We start from the raw sequence: 18,499 nt of genomic DNA, 5'->3' as shown, positions 1-18,499 counted from the left end.
TGGAAGAAGAGAAGAACCAGGTTCCACATTTATAACAGACTCACAGACCTATTAAGGTTGGAAGAGATCTTGCAAAGTGTCTAGTACAACCTCCTGCTCAAAAGAGGGTCAACGCTGTATCAGATAGGGTTGCTCAGAACCTTGTCCATCTGGATTTTGAAAACACTGAAGAACAGAGACCCTACAGCCTCTTCAAGAAACTTCCTTCAATGCTTAATTACCCTCAGAATGAATATTTTTACTTCTATCCAGATTGAAACTCTCATTTCAACTTATGTCCATTATCCACCATGCACTATGGAGTGCTTGTGTTCTTGATAACCTCCCAATAAGCCATTGCAAGCAGCTTTTCAGCCCCCTGAAGCCTTTTCTAAGCTGAAGAAACCCTGATCCCTCAGTCCCTCCTCCCTAAACAAATGCTCTGGTCCCAACTGTCTTGGTGGCTCTTCACTGAACTTGCTTCAGGTTATCAGTCTTTCTAGTACGGAGGCCCCCAGACTGGATGCAGTATCTAGATGTGGTCTAATGGGTGCCAATTAAAGAGGTGCAATCACTTCCATCATTTTCCCAGCTATGTTCCTGTTAGTACAGCACAGAATGCTGTTGGCTTTCCTTGATGCCAGGGCTCACAGCTGGCTCACTCTCAACTTGTGTCCACCAGAACTCCCATATCCTATCCAACAGAGCTGCTCCTTAACAGGGAAGACCCCATCCTGGATCAGTGCAAGGGTTTAGTCCACCTCAGGTGTGGGACTTGGCATTTGTCCTTGACAAATTTCACAAGGTTCCTGTTGGCCCATTCCTCCAGCCTGTCAAGATGTCTTCCTTAATCCAAATACTTACCCCATGTGGAAAAGCCTGAGAGATTCATGCTGTGGAAAATATCTTAATAGATTTCTGCTGTGCTGAGTCTTACTTTCAGAGCTATCCCTATAGTCTTTTCTTGTTTTTAAATTTTCCACTTCTTAGGATTCAACAAACGTAGGAGTGCATTTGGGTCTGCACTGTGCCAAAAGGAATCTCTTCCAAAATTTTTAAGTTCAGAACTTCAGACCTTGAATGAAGCCTAGGAGTAAAATCATGATTTCCTACCCCAAAAGACCATTTTTAAGGTGTCCCTATAGCAGAGAACATGATAACAAGGACATGGTAATCTTTTTATAACTGTTTTCAGGTATACTCTTGTTTCTGTCTCGTTTTAATTTTTGTCTTAGAAACAATCCTTGTCTTTGTTATAGCTGTGTCTAATTAAAAAATCAGTTTATTTATAATTCTGGGGTCTTCATCTACCAAATGACCTGGTTATCAGATTATATCTTTGTCAGTAGGACAGCCTAGGGACCTAATACAACAGCTTCATCTTCTGTGTGACTCAAGCATACTCCCTTAACTCTGGCCCCCAAACTTTGAAATCACCTCAGATTTCTAGGCCCTTTATAAGTTACCCAACCACAGAATCAGGCGTTTATTTATTTATTTATTTGACCTCCTAAAAATACTTTTGCAGAAGCTTCAAAGGTAGGAAGGTACAAAACCTTAATGAAGCAGAGACTGTACGTATGAATCCAGGTTTAGATACTGAAGAAACTCTCCTGTGAAGCACGGGGAATGGACAGAAATTTAGCGAAGACATAGCAGATTTTCTGAGAAACTGTTGGGATGCTGTAGGTACCTTTCCCACTGTGGGAAGTTGTGGATTAACTGGTAGGCAGAAAAGCTAAAATGAAACAGGAGGCTGAGCTAGGAGCTGAAGAACTTATTTCTGTTATAGGAAAATTAAAAGTATTACAGTTCTTTCAGTTATAAATTTTATCATCTCCTTAAACATCTGTTCCCATATCCATTTTATATCCCATTTACAATGTTTTTTCCCTTTTCTAGAACCCTCTATATACAGCCAAGATGCTAATTAGCCAATCAAGTAACCAAACAAGGGCATTCAAGGACAACAACCCATCTGGGAAGAGTTTGGGGTGGGACGAGTGGGAGGAGGCCACCCACTCACAGGTATAAAACCAGGGGCAAGGGAATGATGCCTTTCTTAATTAGGGCCAGCTCTAGCATGGAGTGAGTAGGAGTCCAGAAGTAAATAGCTAAGCAAGATTTTTTGCTCTTGTAGACAAGACAGTAACAGAAGGAGTTGGTGACTCTATTTTTATGCCTATTTTGTGGCGTATGCACTTAGGGAGACTAATGGGAGAAAGAGCAGCTGACAAAAGGGACTGCTTTAGGAATTGCTCTTGCTCCTGTTCAAAAGGATGAAAGGAAGAAAGAACTCTAGAAATGCTGTTCTTGGGGGTAGAGAGGGACACTTATGAGTACCCACCCTGTGGGGAAACCAGTGTCTGCATGTTATGGTAAATTGGCTGACCCAGAGGAAGACAGACTGATGGAGATGTTCACTGAGGAAACCTTATGTAGCTGAGCAGTTTGGTCTTCTAAAAAGCAACTTACTGCTTTTTAAACTCTCTCTGCTGAGAGCTAGGCTTACAGAGGAGATCTCTAAGGATGTAATATCAACAAGTGAAAGGAGATGTGACTATAGCATCAGGTTTCCCTCAGCTAGATTATAAGCATGTGCCCTTTCTTAATGAGGATGTTATTCTGGGTGTAGAATGTAGAGAAAGGAAGATGCTCTCATCCAGCAAACAGACTTCTTCCTCTGGGGGGGGGAAACAAAAACAAAAAACACAAAACACCACAGATGGAGACCTGGACTCTGGGAACTTTCTCTGAAATTCTCTGAAACATTCACTGAACTCTATGCAGAACTGAAGACAGAAGAAAGGCAAAGTTGTAGTGGTAGGAGGGTAAGATCTAGAGAAAATTTCTGATTCTCTGAACCATGGATACTTGCAAACAAAGCAGAAACTATGAAGAAAAGAGATTGCTGCAAGGAATATTTCAACAGAATTAAAATCTCAGGAAAAAAAAATGCTATAATAACCCTTAATTAGCAAGATTTCAGGTATGTAGCTGCATATGAATGTTGCTATAAATTTTTATATCCTATAAAACTGCAATAATGCAGGTGATGGTATTATAATTCTGCTATGATTACAACCTCTTTACCAAAGCTTGCTCAAGAATAACATTTCCCTTATCTTGTTAGTTCAAAGGACATTGCAGACTTAATTTTGTTGGCAAGCACCTGCATTGGACTGGAGAAGCAGTAGTAATGGGGAACTAACCAAGTAGGGAGTAAAATTTGGCAAGATAAAAGTACATGAATTCCATATGAACTAGGTCACCAAATGTATCAAATAGCTTAAATGATAGTAGTTATTCAGTAACACATTTTCCTTCAAGGTATTTCAAATAATGGTGACAGCCATTTGTTATTTTTTTTCTTTATGAAATAACAGTAAACTTTTCATTTACATATTTGACAAAAAGCCAGCTACCGAGACAAAATTTCTGGGCAGTACAGTGAATTCTACATTGCATGCTTTTTCATGTAGTGGAAATCTGAATAACTTTTTCAGTCAGTGAAAAGTAACGGAAGAAGTAAGAATACAATAGTTGTTTGCATAAATACTCTGTGATCTGACAGGGAACATCAACTAAGACAAAGCTTTTTATGTTCTGGCTAACAAAAGGTCCTGTAAGATACCAGGTTTTGAAGAAGGGAGACATGTTACAAACATTAACTGTCTTGATCTGTTATACCTGATAAGCTCACAGGGGAGCTTAAGGAATTGATATTCAAGTATGCTCTAACACATTCTTTGGCTGAAGCACATGGGCCCAGCAATTTCACAATATTGAACCTCAGAAAAAAAACATTTCTTATATATATTTTTGTCTGGAAATTAACCTGATTGCTTTTCATTTTAAACAACGTGAAGCATTCTTTGTCATATGACATGAATTGTCCTTTGGAGACTGACACTAATTTTGTTTTGCAAAAGTATTTGATATGTTATCTTTTTTTTGACCTAATGATTATTTTCTTTTTTAAAGTCAAGACCTTACTCTCATAAGCAAGGAATACAGTGGCTAGAGAAATATGATGTATGAAATATGATGATTAGAACCCAGTTATCAACCAAGAGTCCACTGTGTAAAAGGTGCTCTGCCTGTCTTCCATGATGTAGTTTTAATGTGTAGGACAGCAGCTAAAAAATATAATCAGGAAAACACAAGGAGTCAAGGAGATTAATACTGGGGAATACTTCAAGTCACATTTTCAACATGATAGCAGCCTAGTCATCAAGGGAAATTTAGATAAGTATAGGAATTTCTAAAGGAAGACCCTGCTGTGCATGAGAAACTAGGGGAGAAATCCCATTTCAAATATTTCAAATGTATGTATATAAAGAAGTATGTGAGACTATCTGTATATATAGTTCATCTATTTGTATAGCATATATATGTATGGTCTTGTCTGACAGGATATTGAGCAATCAGAAATGAACTTGATACTGAAGAAACTTGATTTCAATGGAATTTTCAGTCATATAAAGGTATACATGAATAAATATTTACAAATAGTTAATGTAATAAAAATGATGGTACTTAAAAGAAAATGACTGTGTGTGTGTTATTTATAGCTTTAAACCTTGTCAGGTTTAAAGGTTATAGTTAGAGAATGTGTGATTATTTTGGGACTGGCTAGTTCACTGAGGAACAGACCTGACTTCCTAACATTGGAAAGGAGCAGAGGAATGTGAGTGCATCTGATCAGGTTGAGAGGTGCTCTGTTTAGTTTTGCTCTACAGACTAGAACTTGTTCCTGTCTGCCCAAAAAAGCTTTCCTCATGATATATCAGCTGCTTGCTGATGAAGCCCTATGATTTAGTGTCTGCAATTTTCAAGAAAGGCATGGTGAGGAATTTTTTTTCAGCCCAATTTAGAGAGAAGTCTGGGAAGTATTTTTTCTGGCTTTTTTTTTTTTTTTTTTCTCCCCACAGGAGCCTGAGCACAGATGCAGAACAATTCAAGGACAGGAGACAACTACAAGCTGTACACCTTAAACATGAAGATAAGGATGATCTTGGTAGAAAGCACCATGTTTAAATTGGAGAAGTCTTTAAAATTCCTGTTTCTCATAAAGGAGAGTAAAGCAAAGATGTGTCTAAAAATTCCACAGAAAACTTATCTGTTGGCTTGTCCCCTGTCTCCATAGCTGTTAAACCACATATCATGCACCCTCAGTGATATTCTCAAGAATGGATGTGTTAAGGCCATGGCAAAAGAGTCAGAAGAGGATTTTTTGGGAATAGCTGCTCCTGTGAGCAGTTTTGGGAGCACAGAAATCCCAGCCAGGAGCAGGTCTTGCACTTTCCAGATTGCGGAGGCATAAACAGAGTTTTGGGATGAAATGTTGGTTAGGGGCTCAAAAGGGGAACTTGGCAAGCAGAATAGCTGAAAGAAATACATCACATGCCCTGATTTCAATAAACATAATGTGACATAACTTGGCAATACTGTGTTTTTGTGGTTAATCATTTAGTTTTATCAGCTTGCATACACATCGTCTTTATTAAACAGTAACTGTCCTTCATGAATCATCCCATTCAAGGCCAAGAAAATAGCCAGAGGCCATGCTATGCTCTGGGCTGAGCAGATGATGAATGGTATGAAGAAGGGAACGCTGCTTTCTGCCACCCAACACCACTTCCTCAGGAGGAAGGACAAGGAGATGATAATGTTGGGCCTCTCTAGAACTAATAAATCAGACTTGCATCCCTCTAGAGCAATCAGATTACCTAAGTCTATGCCATGTGAATTCTGAACAGTCAGAATTGATCAGCCCAAGACTTCCAAGCATAAGATGAGCAGTCAGAAACCCATAAACTGCAGTGAGCATACCCGTGCTTTAAACACAGCTCCAGACAATTTTGGTTCCTGTAAAACTAGTTTTTTTATTTAATTCATACAATATATTTAAACTCTTTGGTTTTAAACCCAGGGTAGCAGGAATGTGTTTCCAAGGTTCTTGTCTTTGTTGTAGACCTAGAAGGAGAACAAACCACCCACATTAACTCCTCACTAGTTAAAATCTCTATTAACAAAGTTTTTATTCATGATACTAATCGTTGACTTTGGCTGTCATCATGCATACTCAGATCTTCACTCAATCCTCTGTGCTGAGCAGATAACTTACAGCAGTCCCTAACACAGAACTTTCCTCCTCCCATCCTCTCTGTATATCACATCAAATTCTGCACCTACCACAATGGGAAGCATGCAGGCAGAGAAATTTTGTAATAGTGTGCACCTACATGACTGGTGTCAAAAAAGTGGCTGAAATCAGGATCTCTGTCCTCCTCCGGCTTTAGAGGCTGTAACTTAGGTTTCTTTCCTCTTTGAAGTGCTTGAGCAGCAAGCCTTTTTCTTGCCAATGGTATCTGCAACAAAATAGCAGTTGCATTACATTACAGCCAAACTAGAGCACTGTCATGCCCTGACTGACAGCTTCATGGATGTGAATGGAAATTGGATAAATACAACGATGCCTGTGTCAAAACCCTACCGTTACCTGGATGTTTTAAAATATACAGGTATGTTCTGATTACCAGATTTCACAGGAAGGAAGACTTCATACAGATCACTTAGCATCATTCCACAATATATAAGGTGTGCAGCACTGTTTGGTGCCAGTCTATCAGAGACTTAAGGTTAGTGTTAACACTGACTTTGAGCTTACATATCAAATGGAAAAAATGAACACCATGTCTGTAGCTCAAGATACATGCTTAAATTCTATGTCTGATATAGGCTGATGTTTACTGCAAGTTGCTGACAGCATTCATTCCTTCCATAAAGAGCTGCTGTGGAAAATGTGTATTTCTCTGTGGGACTGCTTGCTCTTTGTGTTAGTAAATGCTTATGTATCTCTTTCCTCTGTGAAAGGAAATTCCTTAGCCTCCATCTCATCAGGTTTATATTGGGATTATGTTCATTGCTTCAACAGAAAAAGTAACCAAGATGCACAGATTGCCATCTATCATATAGATAGATGTGTTTATATAATATGTACGTATCTATCTAATTTTTCTTTCTAGGTTTGCTGTACACCTTTTCCCAATGTTTTCTGTTCTATTGTATATTGTTAGGGTGTGGCCACTAAGTGGCTTAATGACCGGGAACATATCAGTCATCTCTTGATTCCACTTCTCTCTTGCTCTCCAGAGCAAAACCTGGGTCTTCTTAGAAGCATGAGCTTTCCTTCACATGAGAGAAGTCCTACAACTGGTTTTACCAGTGGTGTTGTCAGGTGGTTTAGTGTCACAGCTGTCTCTGATGCATCATATATCTTGCAGCGCAAATTTTGATTGTCAGAATGTCTGAAGTCCTTTTTATGAGAAATTTTATGGCATTGTGTAAAGCATACATTATTACCAATTCCGCAGAAGAACAGAAGGTGTGTAACCCTTCCAAAACTTAAGTGTTTTCACCAGTACTCATAAAGCAACTTAGGTCTGTAGTGAGTGGCATAGATGAGGCATCTACAAGAAACTGCCATTTCTATGGCAGTAACACCTCTACCACCAAGGCACTGCAAAGCAGAAGGATGCTGTAACTGCCTACTAATAACATATAGATCACATTTCTCCATGGAGTATTTTCTTGTCTCCAATAGACTGGTAACACCTCCTGGTACATTCATATTTCAATTGAGTGGGGCAAGGCAAACCAGCTGCACTCCCAAACTGCTGACTCCCCAGATTCTCAAAGCCCATCCCAATTGTGCATTCATCTGTTTGTCTGCAACTGATAAACTGGTATTCCTTGTATTTAGACTGATCTCTCCTGACCCAGTATTATTCCATTTAAAAACACTGTAATCATATAATTCCTCTTCTGGACATGTACATACATCTTAATGAAAATGCTTTACTTCTTAAAGAGGTGAGGATCTCTTCCTTATCACAAATATCCTAGGCATTAAAAATATGAAAATTCCGTATGGATTAAATATCGATTTTATTTTTTAGAGAGCAAGTACAATGATGTTGCATTAAAATAATGCTATGTCATAGTTGTTACAGCTCTGATAGAAAAATAAACATCTCAATATACTACAGTGTCAACTCATTAATAAATATCAAAATAGAAGTTAGTAGTCAACTGAAATTAATAAACAGCTATAAAAGTATACTATTTTAAATAATAAAATATTCAGTATATTTCCAGACAAACAAAAGTAGTGATTTAAAGTATCATTTAAAAGTATCATTTAAAATGGAAAATGGACAGTAAGAAGTTACAAATTTATTTAAAACCTTTTCCCTTACTAACATTCTCTATGCATAAAATCTAGAGAAACATTATTTATCTGTATATATTTTTTACAAAAGGTAGTATATGTTAAATAGAAAGTTTAAAACTGTAGTATTTTTAATAGTTGTCACACCATTGCTAAATAAGACACTTTAACATATCTTTAGGTTCTGAAGCAGTAGTAGGTAAAAGTGAAGATGTTAGCACACTGAATTCTTCTAACACAAATGACTTTCCAAACAAATCTCTCATCTTTCAACATCTCCCTTCAAAATATAACTGGAACAGCTCAAACACAATATAGGTATAAGGATGAGAAGTTAGCATTTGGATAGAGATATTATTTGAATGAATGCCAGATTTCAAAACTTTTTTCTTTTAAAGGAGGTATACTTTTTTTTTTGACAGTACATGCAGAAAAGGAAACAGAGAAAATGCATTCCAGAGCAGCATTTCTTAAACTGAAGAATGTACTACTTTTATGTATTTATTTTGTTTCAACTTTTATTTACATATTTGTTTTCAGAAAGACCAATCATTCTGAGCTGGCTTGCACTCAGTGAAATCCCACTGATTTGGTTCATTATAAAATACATTCACATTGGCTACTTTTAACTGTTTTTTCCTCTCCGTGAATTTCAACTCTGTGCTATCCATGAGATTCTGTGCACTGAGCAGTGTCAAGATCATCATTGAAAAGTAATGTTGCTCTTAACTATTGCTCCATTTCTGCTTAAATAAATCTTGCTCTTCTGTTTCAAGTGGACAGCAAGAACACTGGCACTATGTTTCCCTCATAGAGCAGAGTAAACATCACCCAGCACTCGTTCAGCATTAATGTCTCTATGAGAAGTGCCCTTTCCTGGCTACAGAAAACTTGACTTAAGGCTGGCAAGTGCAGATCTTGGGGCTGGGCTGAAGTCAACGGGTAGATGCCCAAAGCATTCTCAGAAGCTCTCAAGAAGGCCTGAAGCATCCATGTTTACAGTACTTACTGGCACCAGTTGTCTCTTTCTAGATTAAATGCAAGCATTTTTTGATGAGTAAAGATGTAAAAAGCCTGTAGAGCTGAGGACTGCAGACTGTACACTATGTATTTCCAATGTGTGGACAAGCGTTGGAAATACAGGACAGAAACAGTGTCACCCCTGCCCAGCCAGCCTGCTCTGAAAAGGCTTCCTGCCCTGACACCTAGAGCAGTATGATCTCAGAGCACCATCTCTGTAGGGATGCTACAGGAAACTGTAAGGTGCCTTGTGTCTGCTTGGGATGCCCACTGCAAAAGCAGTAGGACCTCTCTGTTCTGGGCTTCACTATTCCTTATGGACTAAGGGTTGTTTGAAGCTGCTTCACATGTTCACTCTCCGTTTGCAACATGTGTACATTTAAGTATGCACACTAAACAGGAAACAAATATATATGATCAGACTGGGAAAATAATTTTTTCCACTGCAGTCTGAAGAATACTTTACATAGCAGGTTTTCATGACACCATAGAGAGGAAAAAATAAATCCAGTTGATTATAATGGATAAAATGTAAACTATGCCTATACAAATGTCCTTCCTTTTTAAGGTCCACTTGAAACACTGCTTGTGAACATAAGGGAATTTCAGCTGGGCACAATGAAAATTCCTCACATACCATATGCACGTTTTCTGGATGAAACATCTATTTTCCCACACACATCTGCAGTGATGTTACTAACATGCTCATGATGCTTGGAAATAATGCATAGTATTTCTTCATTTTAGAGTCTAAAAAAAATCTGAAGATGTATGTTTTAACTGCATAATAGTGTCACTTCTAAAATGTTATACAATTGATAAATGGTAAAAATAATGTGGAATTATAATTAAAAATTATACACACAGATTTTTAGCATTAACAAATCTGCTTTGAAGAGTCATGCAGATGCTCTGTCTCAGAGGAAATCTAAAAACAATCGTGCTAACCAGTTATGAGGTGCTGTCTGAGTATCTGTCTGTATATTTTTGGGTATAGGCATGCGGTCAAATCATTTGACCTTTTTTTCATTTTTAAAGCATTGTAGTATAAGAAGTTTTATTTAAAAAGTTTGAAATGTGCTATTCTGAGGATAGATTTTTCCCACCTATTTTTACTAGCATCTTTGACACACAATACATTGAAAACTAATCTGAATTAATTTGTCTGTAATATCTAAGCACTATAGGAAGCACAGGCCTTCTGCAATTGCTGAGGAAATTCCTTGTGAATTACAGGCTGCTTTCTCATTTAAGGTCATGTGCTGAGGGAACACAGCTCCCTAAATAGTGAGGCTTTTGTTGGGCTATTCATCTCCTGCAGCAGCTCTTCTGAAAAACATGGTCAAAGGCAGAGCGAAACAAGTACCAAGTAAAGCCAGAGTTTCTCATGGATAGATTCCATCCCCAGAAACAAAGCCTCCTCCCAAGGATCCTGCTCTATATAGGCTCCCCATGGGCCTTATAAAAGCCTTGACCTGTCACATTAGCAGCAGCTTATTCTTTTTCACTAGCTCCCTCCACAATACAGCAAAACACTGAGTGAGATGCAAGAAAAGGCCTTAAAAATTATATATATTCAATATATATATTTTTTTTTGCCTTAGGACAGCAAGCAGTTTACATTGCAATTTTGTCTTGCAAGACTGCTCAATGCAACCAGAGCACATGAAACATTCAGGCAGGTGTGTGATAAGGAAATACTGGCCATGCCCCTTCACAGGCAGCACTGCAATGCCAACAAAGTGCTACAGGAGAAGACTGGCAGCTATGTGACGTCTGGATGATGGGCGATACAGATCAGATCTTTCTCCCCCAAAGACCCCAGTCCCATTGTCCCCTACCCGCACAATTAACTCCCTCTAACAGAGAAAAAATAATTTCTAGAGAAAAAAACAAAACAATAGCTAACACTTCAGTAAGTAGCTTAAGAGCTGTAATGAGAAACGTATGCTGAGGAATCTTTTCTGTTCAAAAAAACTGTATCAAATTGTTTAAAGAACATAACCATGTTAGCCTTTTGTTAAACACTCAGATATTCTTGAGTGAGGTTGTATTTCTTTGCTTTGTTTTGCTAAGTGAAACAGAAAATCAGAGATTTTGTTTCTTACTTGCCTAAAAATACTACCGAATTGTGACAAGGACAATAGTAAGCAAACCTTTGCAGATCTTTTATCTTAATTCCACTGATACCAATGGCTCAGAGTCTGTTAACTTACACGGGAGGAAAATGGTTCTATGCATTTTAAAAAGAAAAGGAAAGTTCAAGGTATAGTTAATACATTACAGAGCAAATCTTCAGACAGAATTAATTTATAACTAAGATGTTACAATGAAGCAATCAGTAAAACCAGGGTCAGTGTAAGGATGACCTTTACTTTTAGCTGAATGGTCGAAAGTTCGGGGACTTCTTTGAGGATTGCTTCAGAAATATTTCATATGTTAGTTCACAACTATTAAAAAAAAAAAAAAAAAAAAAAAAAAAAAAAAAAAACCCTAAAATCTAAACCTTTTATGACAGTTTAATTGAAAGACCACTGCTCCTGTTTTTATTTTTCTCAGTCCCTCACTTGACACATGACCCAAGAAATTCATTGTGAACACTCACATAATATTCATTTGTTTTGCATCCTACCTTCCTGTCACCTCTATATTACTCAGATTTCAGTAGGAATTTAAGAAATATTGAATATGAAATATTAATACATACTAATTTCTACCAAACTGCATAGAAAGTGGTCCTGTTTTGTTTGTGTTACTCTTATCTATGGCGATTACAGATTAATATTTCAGTAATTAATATTGCTAAAATGACTGCATAATATCTTATGAGATGATTTTTTTTTTTCTTTCCAGCAAGATTTTAGTGCACATTTCACAGACAATGACCAGAATTTCTTAGGGTCTTGGAGAGTAATTAAGGTAAGTAAAGGTTAGCTGACTCTTGCAATTAGCATACAGCCATAACACGTTTTCTACTGCTACAGCCAGTTTCAAGGGTAAGAAAATGCTTCAGTTTGACCTTGTAGCTCAAATTCTGCACTCAGATCAGCTTATATTGGTCCCACTATGATTAGAAGAGTTTTGCCCATCTCTGAAGGCAGAATCTAATCATACATTTATTAAATCAATTAATGTGTTCTCTTGAGAAAATGACTCCTGTCTTCCTCACCTTCTTTCAAACTGCAGATTATTTTTCACATCACACTGGACACATTTCTCAATGCACAGTCACAAAAATTGAAGTGGTTAAGTAAGAATTCAAGAAAACTAATCCCGCCAACTAATTTACTTAGAAAAAAGAGCACGTATGTAAAAACAGACTTATGTCTGACATACAAAAAGAACAAAGCCCTCATTTGGCAAAACACTGACATGTAGCTAGCAAACCAAACACATCTCTGGTGCAGTTTACCTGATTGCAATGGAGTTGATGCTGCTGACTCCAAAGGCGAAGTGAGTCCAGCAGTGATGCTATGTAGGCATCACTGTAGCATGACACTGATGGACAGAGGAACTCTCATTTTCTGTATCCACTTAGTTTTTCAAATATCTTAAAATTCATATAAAAGTTTTTATGTTGAAACAAATAAAAAAGCTAAAAATTTCTCTCTATCAGATATAAATTATCTTTAAGTGACATAATGCATAAAAAACTATATATATATATTTATCTGTGTGTTCACGTGTGTATACACACACTACTATGCACACACACCAGTAACTAAGCACTCATTTAATCCAGTCATTTTTATTAAGTAACGAGGAAAAGCTAAGAGGCTAAAGCAGACAAATCAGTGGAATTTAGTCAACTGAGAGAACTATAAAAGTACCATTTACTCTATTTAAGAGCATTTGAATAGTTTCACCTATTGCTATAACATACAGCAATGTTAATATTTCAGTCACAGCTTTGTCCATTCCTACAGAGCATATCAGTACTAGCTACATGTACAGCGAGATCAGTGCTTTGTCAGACCTGTTCATATCTACATTCTATGCCAGAACTAAATAAATTAGAATACATTAAAGTGCTACATCAACACTAATGTTCCTGAACAGTAGTAACGCACATTCCTCTTCCAAAAAATAAAAAAAATAAAAAAATACAGCAGCTATAGTTCAAACATAGTCACATTATGTGAATATGCTTACATGTCACTTTGTTACAGTATCCAACAAAATGCATGACACAAAAACAAACAGCAACAGTCAAGACTCTGACAGAGTGGTAATTTTTAAAAAATTGAGAATGATGAAAATAGAAATTTGCAGAAAACACACAGTCTTCAGAATTCACACTTGAAAGTTTCGTTTAATCGTAACTTGCTGATGTCGATATTTATTTCCTCTGGTTTGTCTCGTCTGTATGTTACTGTTCTTGTACAAACAGTAGGCAAAAACATCTTATCCTTGAAGGAGAAGATACAATTTTTATCAACAATTAGCTAACTTTTATGTGCAAGAAAATATTACTGAACAGGATGGCTCGGAAATCAATTACCTTCTTTGTTGCAGACACTCTGTAATCAGCTGAAGATTTAACTTTATTGCTATTCCCCTGCAGAATTATCTGCCTGATGATAAGTACAACAAGCAACCCAATCAGAAATGTAACTATAAAGATTATGGAAAACACTCTGAAGTAGCTTCGTCCAGAGAAACATTCTGCAATGAAAGGAAAACACAAGTGAAAAGCCAAGAACAAGGAATCTGCACATTCCTCAAGCACATTTATGTCTGCTGCATATTAAAAGGGCATAAATGTAACACAAGTCTGATAAAAGTTAAGGGAAAATAAGTTGCCATACACAAACTATTAAAACAAAGCTCATCAAGACCAAATGGTCAAATATTATTTTTTGAATCTATAAAAGTAAGAGTAAGGCTTCACTGTGTTGGCCACCATAAATTCTCTGCCAACTGATGAGTTTACAGCTGAAACAGAGAAGATGAATTTGTGGAGGTGTGCGATGCCAAAATAGTTTAATTTTCACAAGATTAGAGCACGTATCATTGGCAAAATATGAAAGAAAACACGGTTTCTTGATTACTTGTCCAGTACTCTTTTCACTAGCCAACTTCTCTCACATAGTTGGCTTTCTTCTAATTAATATGAAGCCCAAGAGAAAAGTGTTCTCAATTAGTTTTCTCGTTTATGAACCTTAAAAGAGAAAAATGTGAAGTGACAAAATAGCCATTTTTTGTTGCAGTGTGGAGCGTTTAAGCTTTACAATATTTTATCAAAAATATTTTAGTCTTTCAAAGTCCTCATAACTATATATATATATGTATATATTTTGTACTTGAACACAATTTCTTGAACAGTAAAAATACTTGAACAGTATTTAAACATTGCTGAAAGTGAGGTAGGCATTATTTAATTATTCTTAATTTCTGGTAATGTCAAATTATGTATACATATCTGAAGTAATAGAACACCCAAATGCCATAATGGAGATTTATAAATATTTCTTTAAGCATTACTCAGGCAGGATTCATTATTATTAGATGTAACTTCTCATGGAGTTGGGAAGTCTATTTAGCAATGCTTGCCAGTTACATTTCCTGTTATTATTTATCTTTTATTTTCCCTGAAGCTAGGAGTGATTGCTCCCTTTTTCCTGCTTTGTTATTACAATAATACTGACACACTTTTGAAAGACATTGTAACAGTGGTGAATTCAATTATTAATCTTGACAGATTTTCATCTCTTACCAAAATTACCTAGAAAATACCACATACCTGAAGTTTGGTCAATGTAATGCAACAGGTAAGCACATGAGGTTTTACACTGGTCAAGTTTAGCTTGAGATGCATTGTTAGAATGATGGCACTGAACACAATTCCTATGAAAGAGAAATGTCATTAAAACCTATGTCTTTCTCTGCACTCCCCTTTCAGAGATTGTATCAACAAGCTGATGCATCACTTGCACATAATGTTTCCCTGTTGTTAGTAAAAACATTGCGACATTTACTATTATTTTTTTGAAATGTGATGATGCATTTTATCCCTGTGATACTTCTCAGAACTGACCAGACAGATGTAATTAAGTAAAGCGTCTCACTGGCCTCAAGCCACTTCCATCCGGCCCCTGCTCTGCACTTTGTGATGTGTGTTCTTCAGGAGGGTAGCTGAGGGTCTAGCACCATCTCTTCCCATTACAGACTCTAGTTCAGTCTTAGTCTTTCTTACCTATCAGTCTCATTGGGACACATGCTTGACTTTGGACAAATTTCAGCCAGCAGGGCTAACTGCATTTTACCTAGCACTCACCTTTTCACGCATGGCCCAGCTTGTCCCTCCAGCTGAGCTATTATTCAAATGAACGTACATACACAATCATTTCTACTGCATTTTCCTTTCCAACAGAGGCCTATCTGTCACTTTCTTATCCACTGTGGGATGCAGGAGGTTACATGTGCTAACAGGAGAGCTTAAGGACAGGGTTTAATTTACTCTTTAAGTCAGCCCCAGTCTGCGTGTCACCAACAGGATGGTCTAAATTCTTCCCTCCTCTGGCTGCTGATTTTGACTTCCTTCCCTTCCTTAAATGGATAAGGAAAAATGACATGGCTTAGAATTAGCACACCAAAACCAAGCGTAGTGGGGAATGCTGTTCTCTGGGTAAGACCAGCCCTGCTCTGCTGAGCAATGGTGGTGATAGTGCACAGGTACAGCTCTTCTTCCACACCTCTATCCTTCTTCAGGGAAGCACAAGGAATTCTGATTGAGTTTCCTACAGCCTAACATCTAAGAAAAACAGCACACATCTAGCCAAGCAGAAATATTCCTCCTGGTTTCAACGTTACAGTTAAACATCAAGTCTAGCATAAGAGACGTACCAGTTTTCTTCACAGGCTTTGTTACAAGCAGGGCAATATTCACAGAAACGGCCAAAGCTTCTTGGGTCAGTGCACTCACACTTTCCACATACACAATTTCCTCTTCCACTGCAAATCTGGCCCTTTGAATTCAGGCACTGTTTTGCTGATTGTAATGAACACTGGCAACGGTCCCCTTCCCAGCCAGCATAGCATTTACATTTACCAGCTTCACATTCACCATTACCTACAACATCAGATAATCTTGAGTCATATGCTTTTATGAAAACAGAAAGTCAGTTTTTACATGCATATGTTTGTATTGCTGATGCCTTGCTGTTAAGTTTTTTAAGTTAACAAATCTGGCTGAAGTTGTCACCATGATATGTATTTATGACTGTTTGTTGCTTATTTGAGAAAAAGCTTCTTTCTACCTTCATCTCATCCTAAAATATTTTACTAGGATTTTCCCTGTTGCCTTGGATGAAAGCAGCAGTGATTAAAAATTACACAACGTTCAGGAACGTAGTCTTCAAGCCAAATAAATAAACTTCTCTGTAGCAATAAAGCATTCAATTCATATAAATGGCAAGCTTTTGGGAGGACGGGGTATCAAGTTCATGTGCACATGCCATTATTTTTTACTTTTTATTTTCAGAAGCATCCATTACAACAATGCTTTTCTGCCTTTCTAGAGGACAGATGACTGAGCAGGAGAGGTGGCTATGCTCTATTTATGAACTGTGGGTTGTGTAATAAGAACTTAAAATGCACACCCTCAAGGACTCAAAGGCTACAAAGAACCTCTGGTGGCCTTTATAATTTTCCAGGCAAAGAAGTGAGAGCTTTAGGGCAAAATCCATATGTTTTTCATGTTGCAATACACTTAGGCAGGTGTACAATTGACATGCTGGCAATGTTTAGTCACAGTTTTACAGTGTGGGAAAACACCTTTAGGAAATACAGAAACAGCACATAAAGCACTTGCAGGTCTAGCGAATCTCTTGAGATCTCCCCAGCTATGCCTCAGCAGTATGTGTTTCACACACACTGCAATAGCCTTTCTTGTGATCCAGGGACCCATACACACAAGCTACAGGGAGATGGTTGCATGGGATCCCCAAAGAGGCGGTGAGGATAGAGGATAGATTGCCCCTTCATCTGCCTGGGCTGGGCAAAAGGCAGGTAAAGGAATCATAGGGCATCTCAGTGCAAGGCTTTGCATTCCAGCAAGGGGCATACTCCTTGGGCAGGAGACTCCATCACACATGAGAGACCCCAACACCTCTTAGATAAAAATTTCCCTGTTTCTTCTTCCACCACATCTCAGGCTTTGTGAGCTCACAAATTTGAGAGGTCTGCTTAGGTTAAGAAATAAATTCACAAAGTTTTTGGGCTACAGAAGAAGGTTGAGAACACGAACCATAATTCTTTGTGTTGAAATGAAGTATTTAAAGAATTAGGTAACATTATTTCTCTCCATTTTATGTAAAGTTCACAGTCACCAACAGAGCAAAACCAAAGAAACTCTGCCAAAGCCCTTAGTATTACTCTCAATTTATCCTACTGTAGCAGAAAAAATTGGTCCCTCAGTTCACAAATTGGTCAGTGTAGAGTGAAATGAAAGGAGGCAGGACAGCAGAACAGATTTAAAAATACTTCAAAAATTATGTTTGAGGGGAAATAATATATTCTGGTAGAGACAGTGATACTGACTAAATCACATTTTTCCATAATAAGATTAACTTAAAAGTCTCAGAAAACAAAACAAAAGAGAAACAAAGCACAGACATTAATTCAGCAGCTTACCAGAACATAAGTTTCCCTGGTGATACGGGCAGGAAAAGTCATCCATTTCGCAGTACTTGCCGTACACCTTGCCTAGCTTGTTTTTGTAGCAGAAACATTTTCCATCTATGCAATTTCCTTGACCACTGCAAACTGGCTGGTTCGGGTGTTGCCTGCACCTCTCAGAATGAACCGTATCCCCATGAGAGCTACAGTCGTTGTCACTGCAATGGGGCTGTCTGCCATCAGGAAAAGTTTCATCAGCCCACACTCTTTTCTGCCTTGCACTATCTCCACTCTGACATGCACAGCTTTTCTGTACATTAATGATGGTGGTTTCATTGAAACCAATAGGCTTAAGTATTGCATATTTTCTTCCTCCGGTTGTGTCACATCCTTTCATTGTAACTGATACATTGAAAAGAACCTAAGAAGAAATACAGATATACTTTACATCATTACAATTTCCTATAAACTGCTTACATTTTTTAACAAACAAATAAAGCAGAATCTCACATTATATGTGAGATTCTAATTTAATAATTTTCTTATTACCTGCTGGTAATAAGAAAAGATACAGTGCCCATTTGTGAAATATATTGGCAAAGATAGGCATCACAAATACGGTTAAACCATAGCAGTAGTCTACTT

The 18,499-nt window shown here is 37.5% G+C and overlaps 1 protein-coding gene and 1 long non-coding RNA gene across 3 annotated transcripts in view; one reads left to right on the top strand and one right to left on the bottom strand.

Moving 5' to 3' along the window:
• Positions 1 to 2,038: 2,038 nt before the first annotated feature.
• On the top strand, positions 2,039 to 5,427 carry LOC311431144. The gene is made up of 2 exons (XR_014689272.1): positions 2,039 to 2,968; positions 4,914 to 5,427. It is a non-coding gene; the product is annotated as an uncharacterized lncRNA (long non-coding RNA).
• A 414-nt stretch (positions 5,428 to 5,841) lies between these two features.
• ITGB8 (integrin subunit beta 8) overlaps positions 5,842 to 18,499 on the bottom strand; it is a 47,057-nt gene continuing 34,399 nt past the window's right edge. Inside the window, exons 10-15 of one of the 2 annotated variants that reach the window (XM_084508400.1) lie at positions 17,870 to 18,275; positions 16,082 to 16,307; positions 14,979 to 15,082; positions 13,737 to 13,900; positions 6,228 to 6,353; positions 5,842 to 5,958 (exon numbers count right to left, since the gene is read on the bottom strand). In XM_084508400.1, the coding sequence (XP_084364526.1) occupies positions 5,905 to 5,958; positions 6,228 to 6,353; positions 13,737 to 13,900; positions 14,979 to 15,082; positions 16,082 to 16,307; positions 17,870 to 18,275 (1,080 nt within the window). In that variant the 3' untranslated portion in view covers positions 5,842 to 5,904. Of the gene's footprint in view, positions 5,959 to 6,227; positions 6,354 to 13,388; positions 13,645 to 13,736; positions 13,901 to 14,978; positions 15,083 to 16,081; positions 16,308 to 17,869; positions 18,276 to 18,499 lie in introns of those variants that run through there. The other variant, XM_084508401.1, reaches the window with a different exon arrangement.

Source organism: Aythya ferina (assembly GCF_964211825.1).
Source record: "Aythya ferina genome assembly, chromosome: 2".
In the NCBI taxonomy this organism is placed as follows: domain Eukaryota; kingdom Metazoa; phylum Chordata; class Aves; order Anseriformes; family Anatidae; genus Aythya; species Aythya ferina.
The sequence above is the reverse complement of the archived record's forward strand: the minus strand, read 5'-3'. Positions and strand labels throughout refer to the sequence as shown.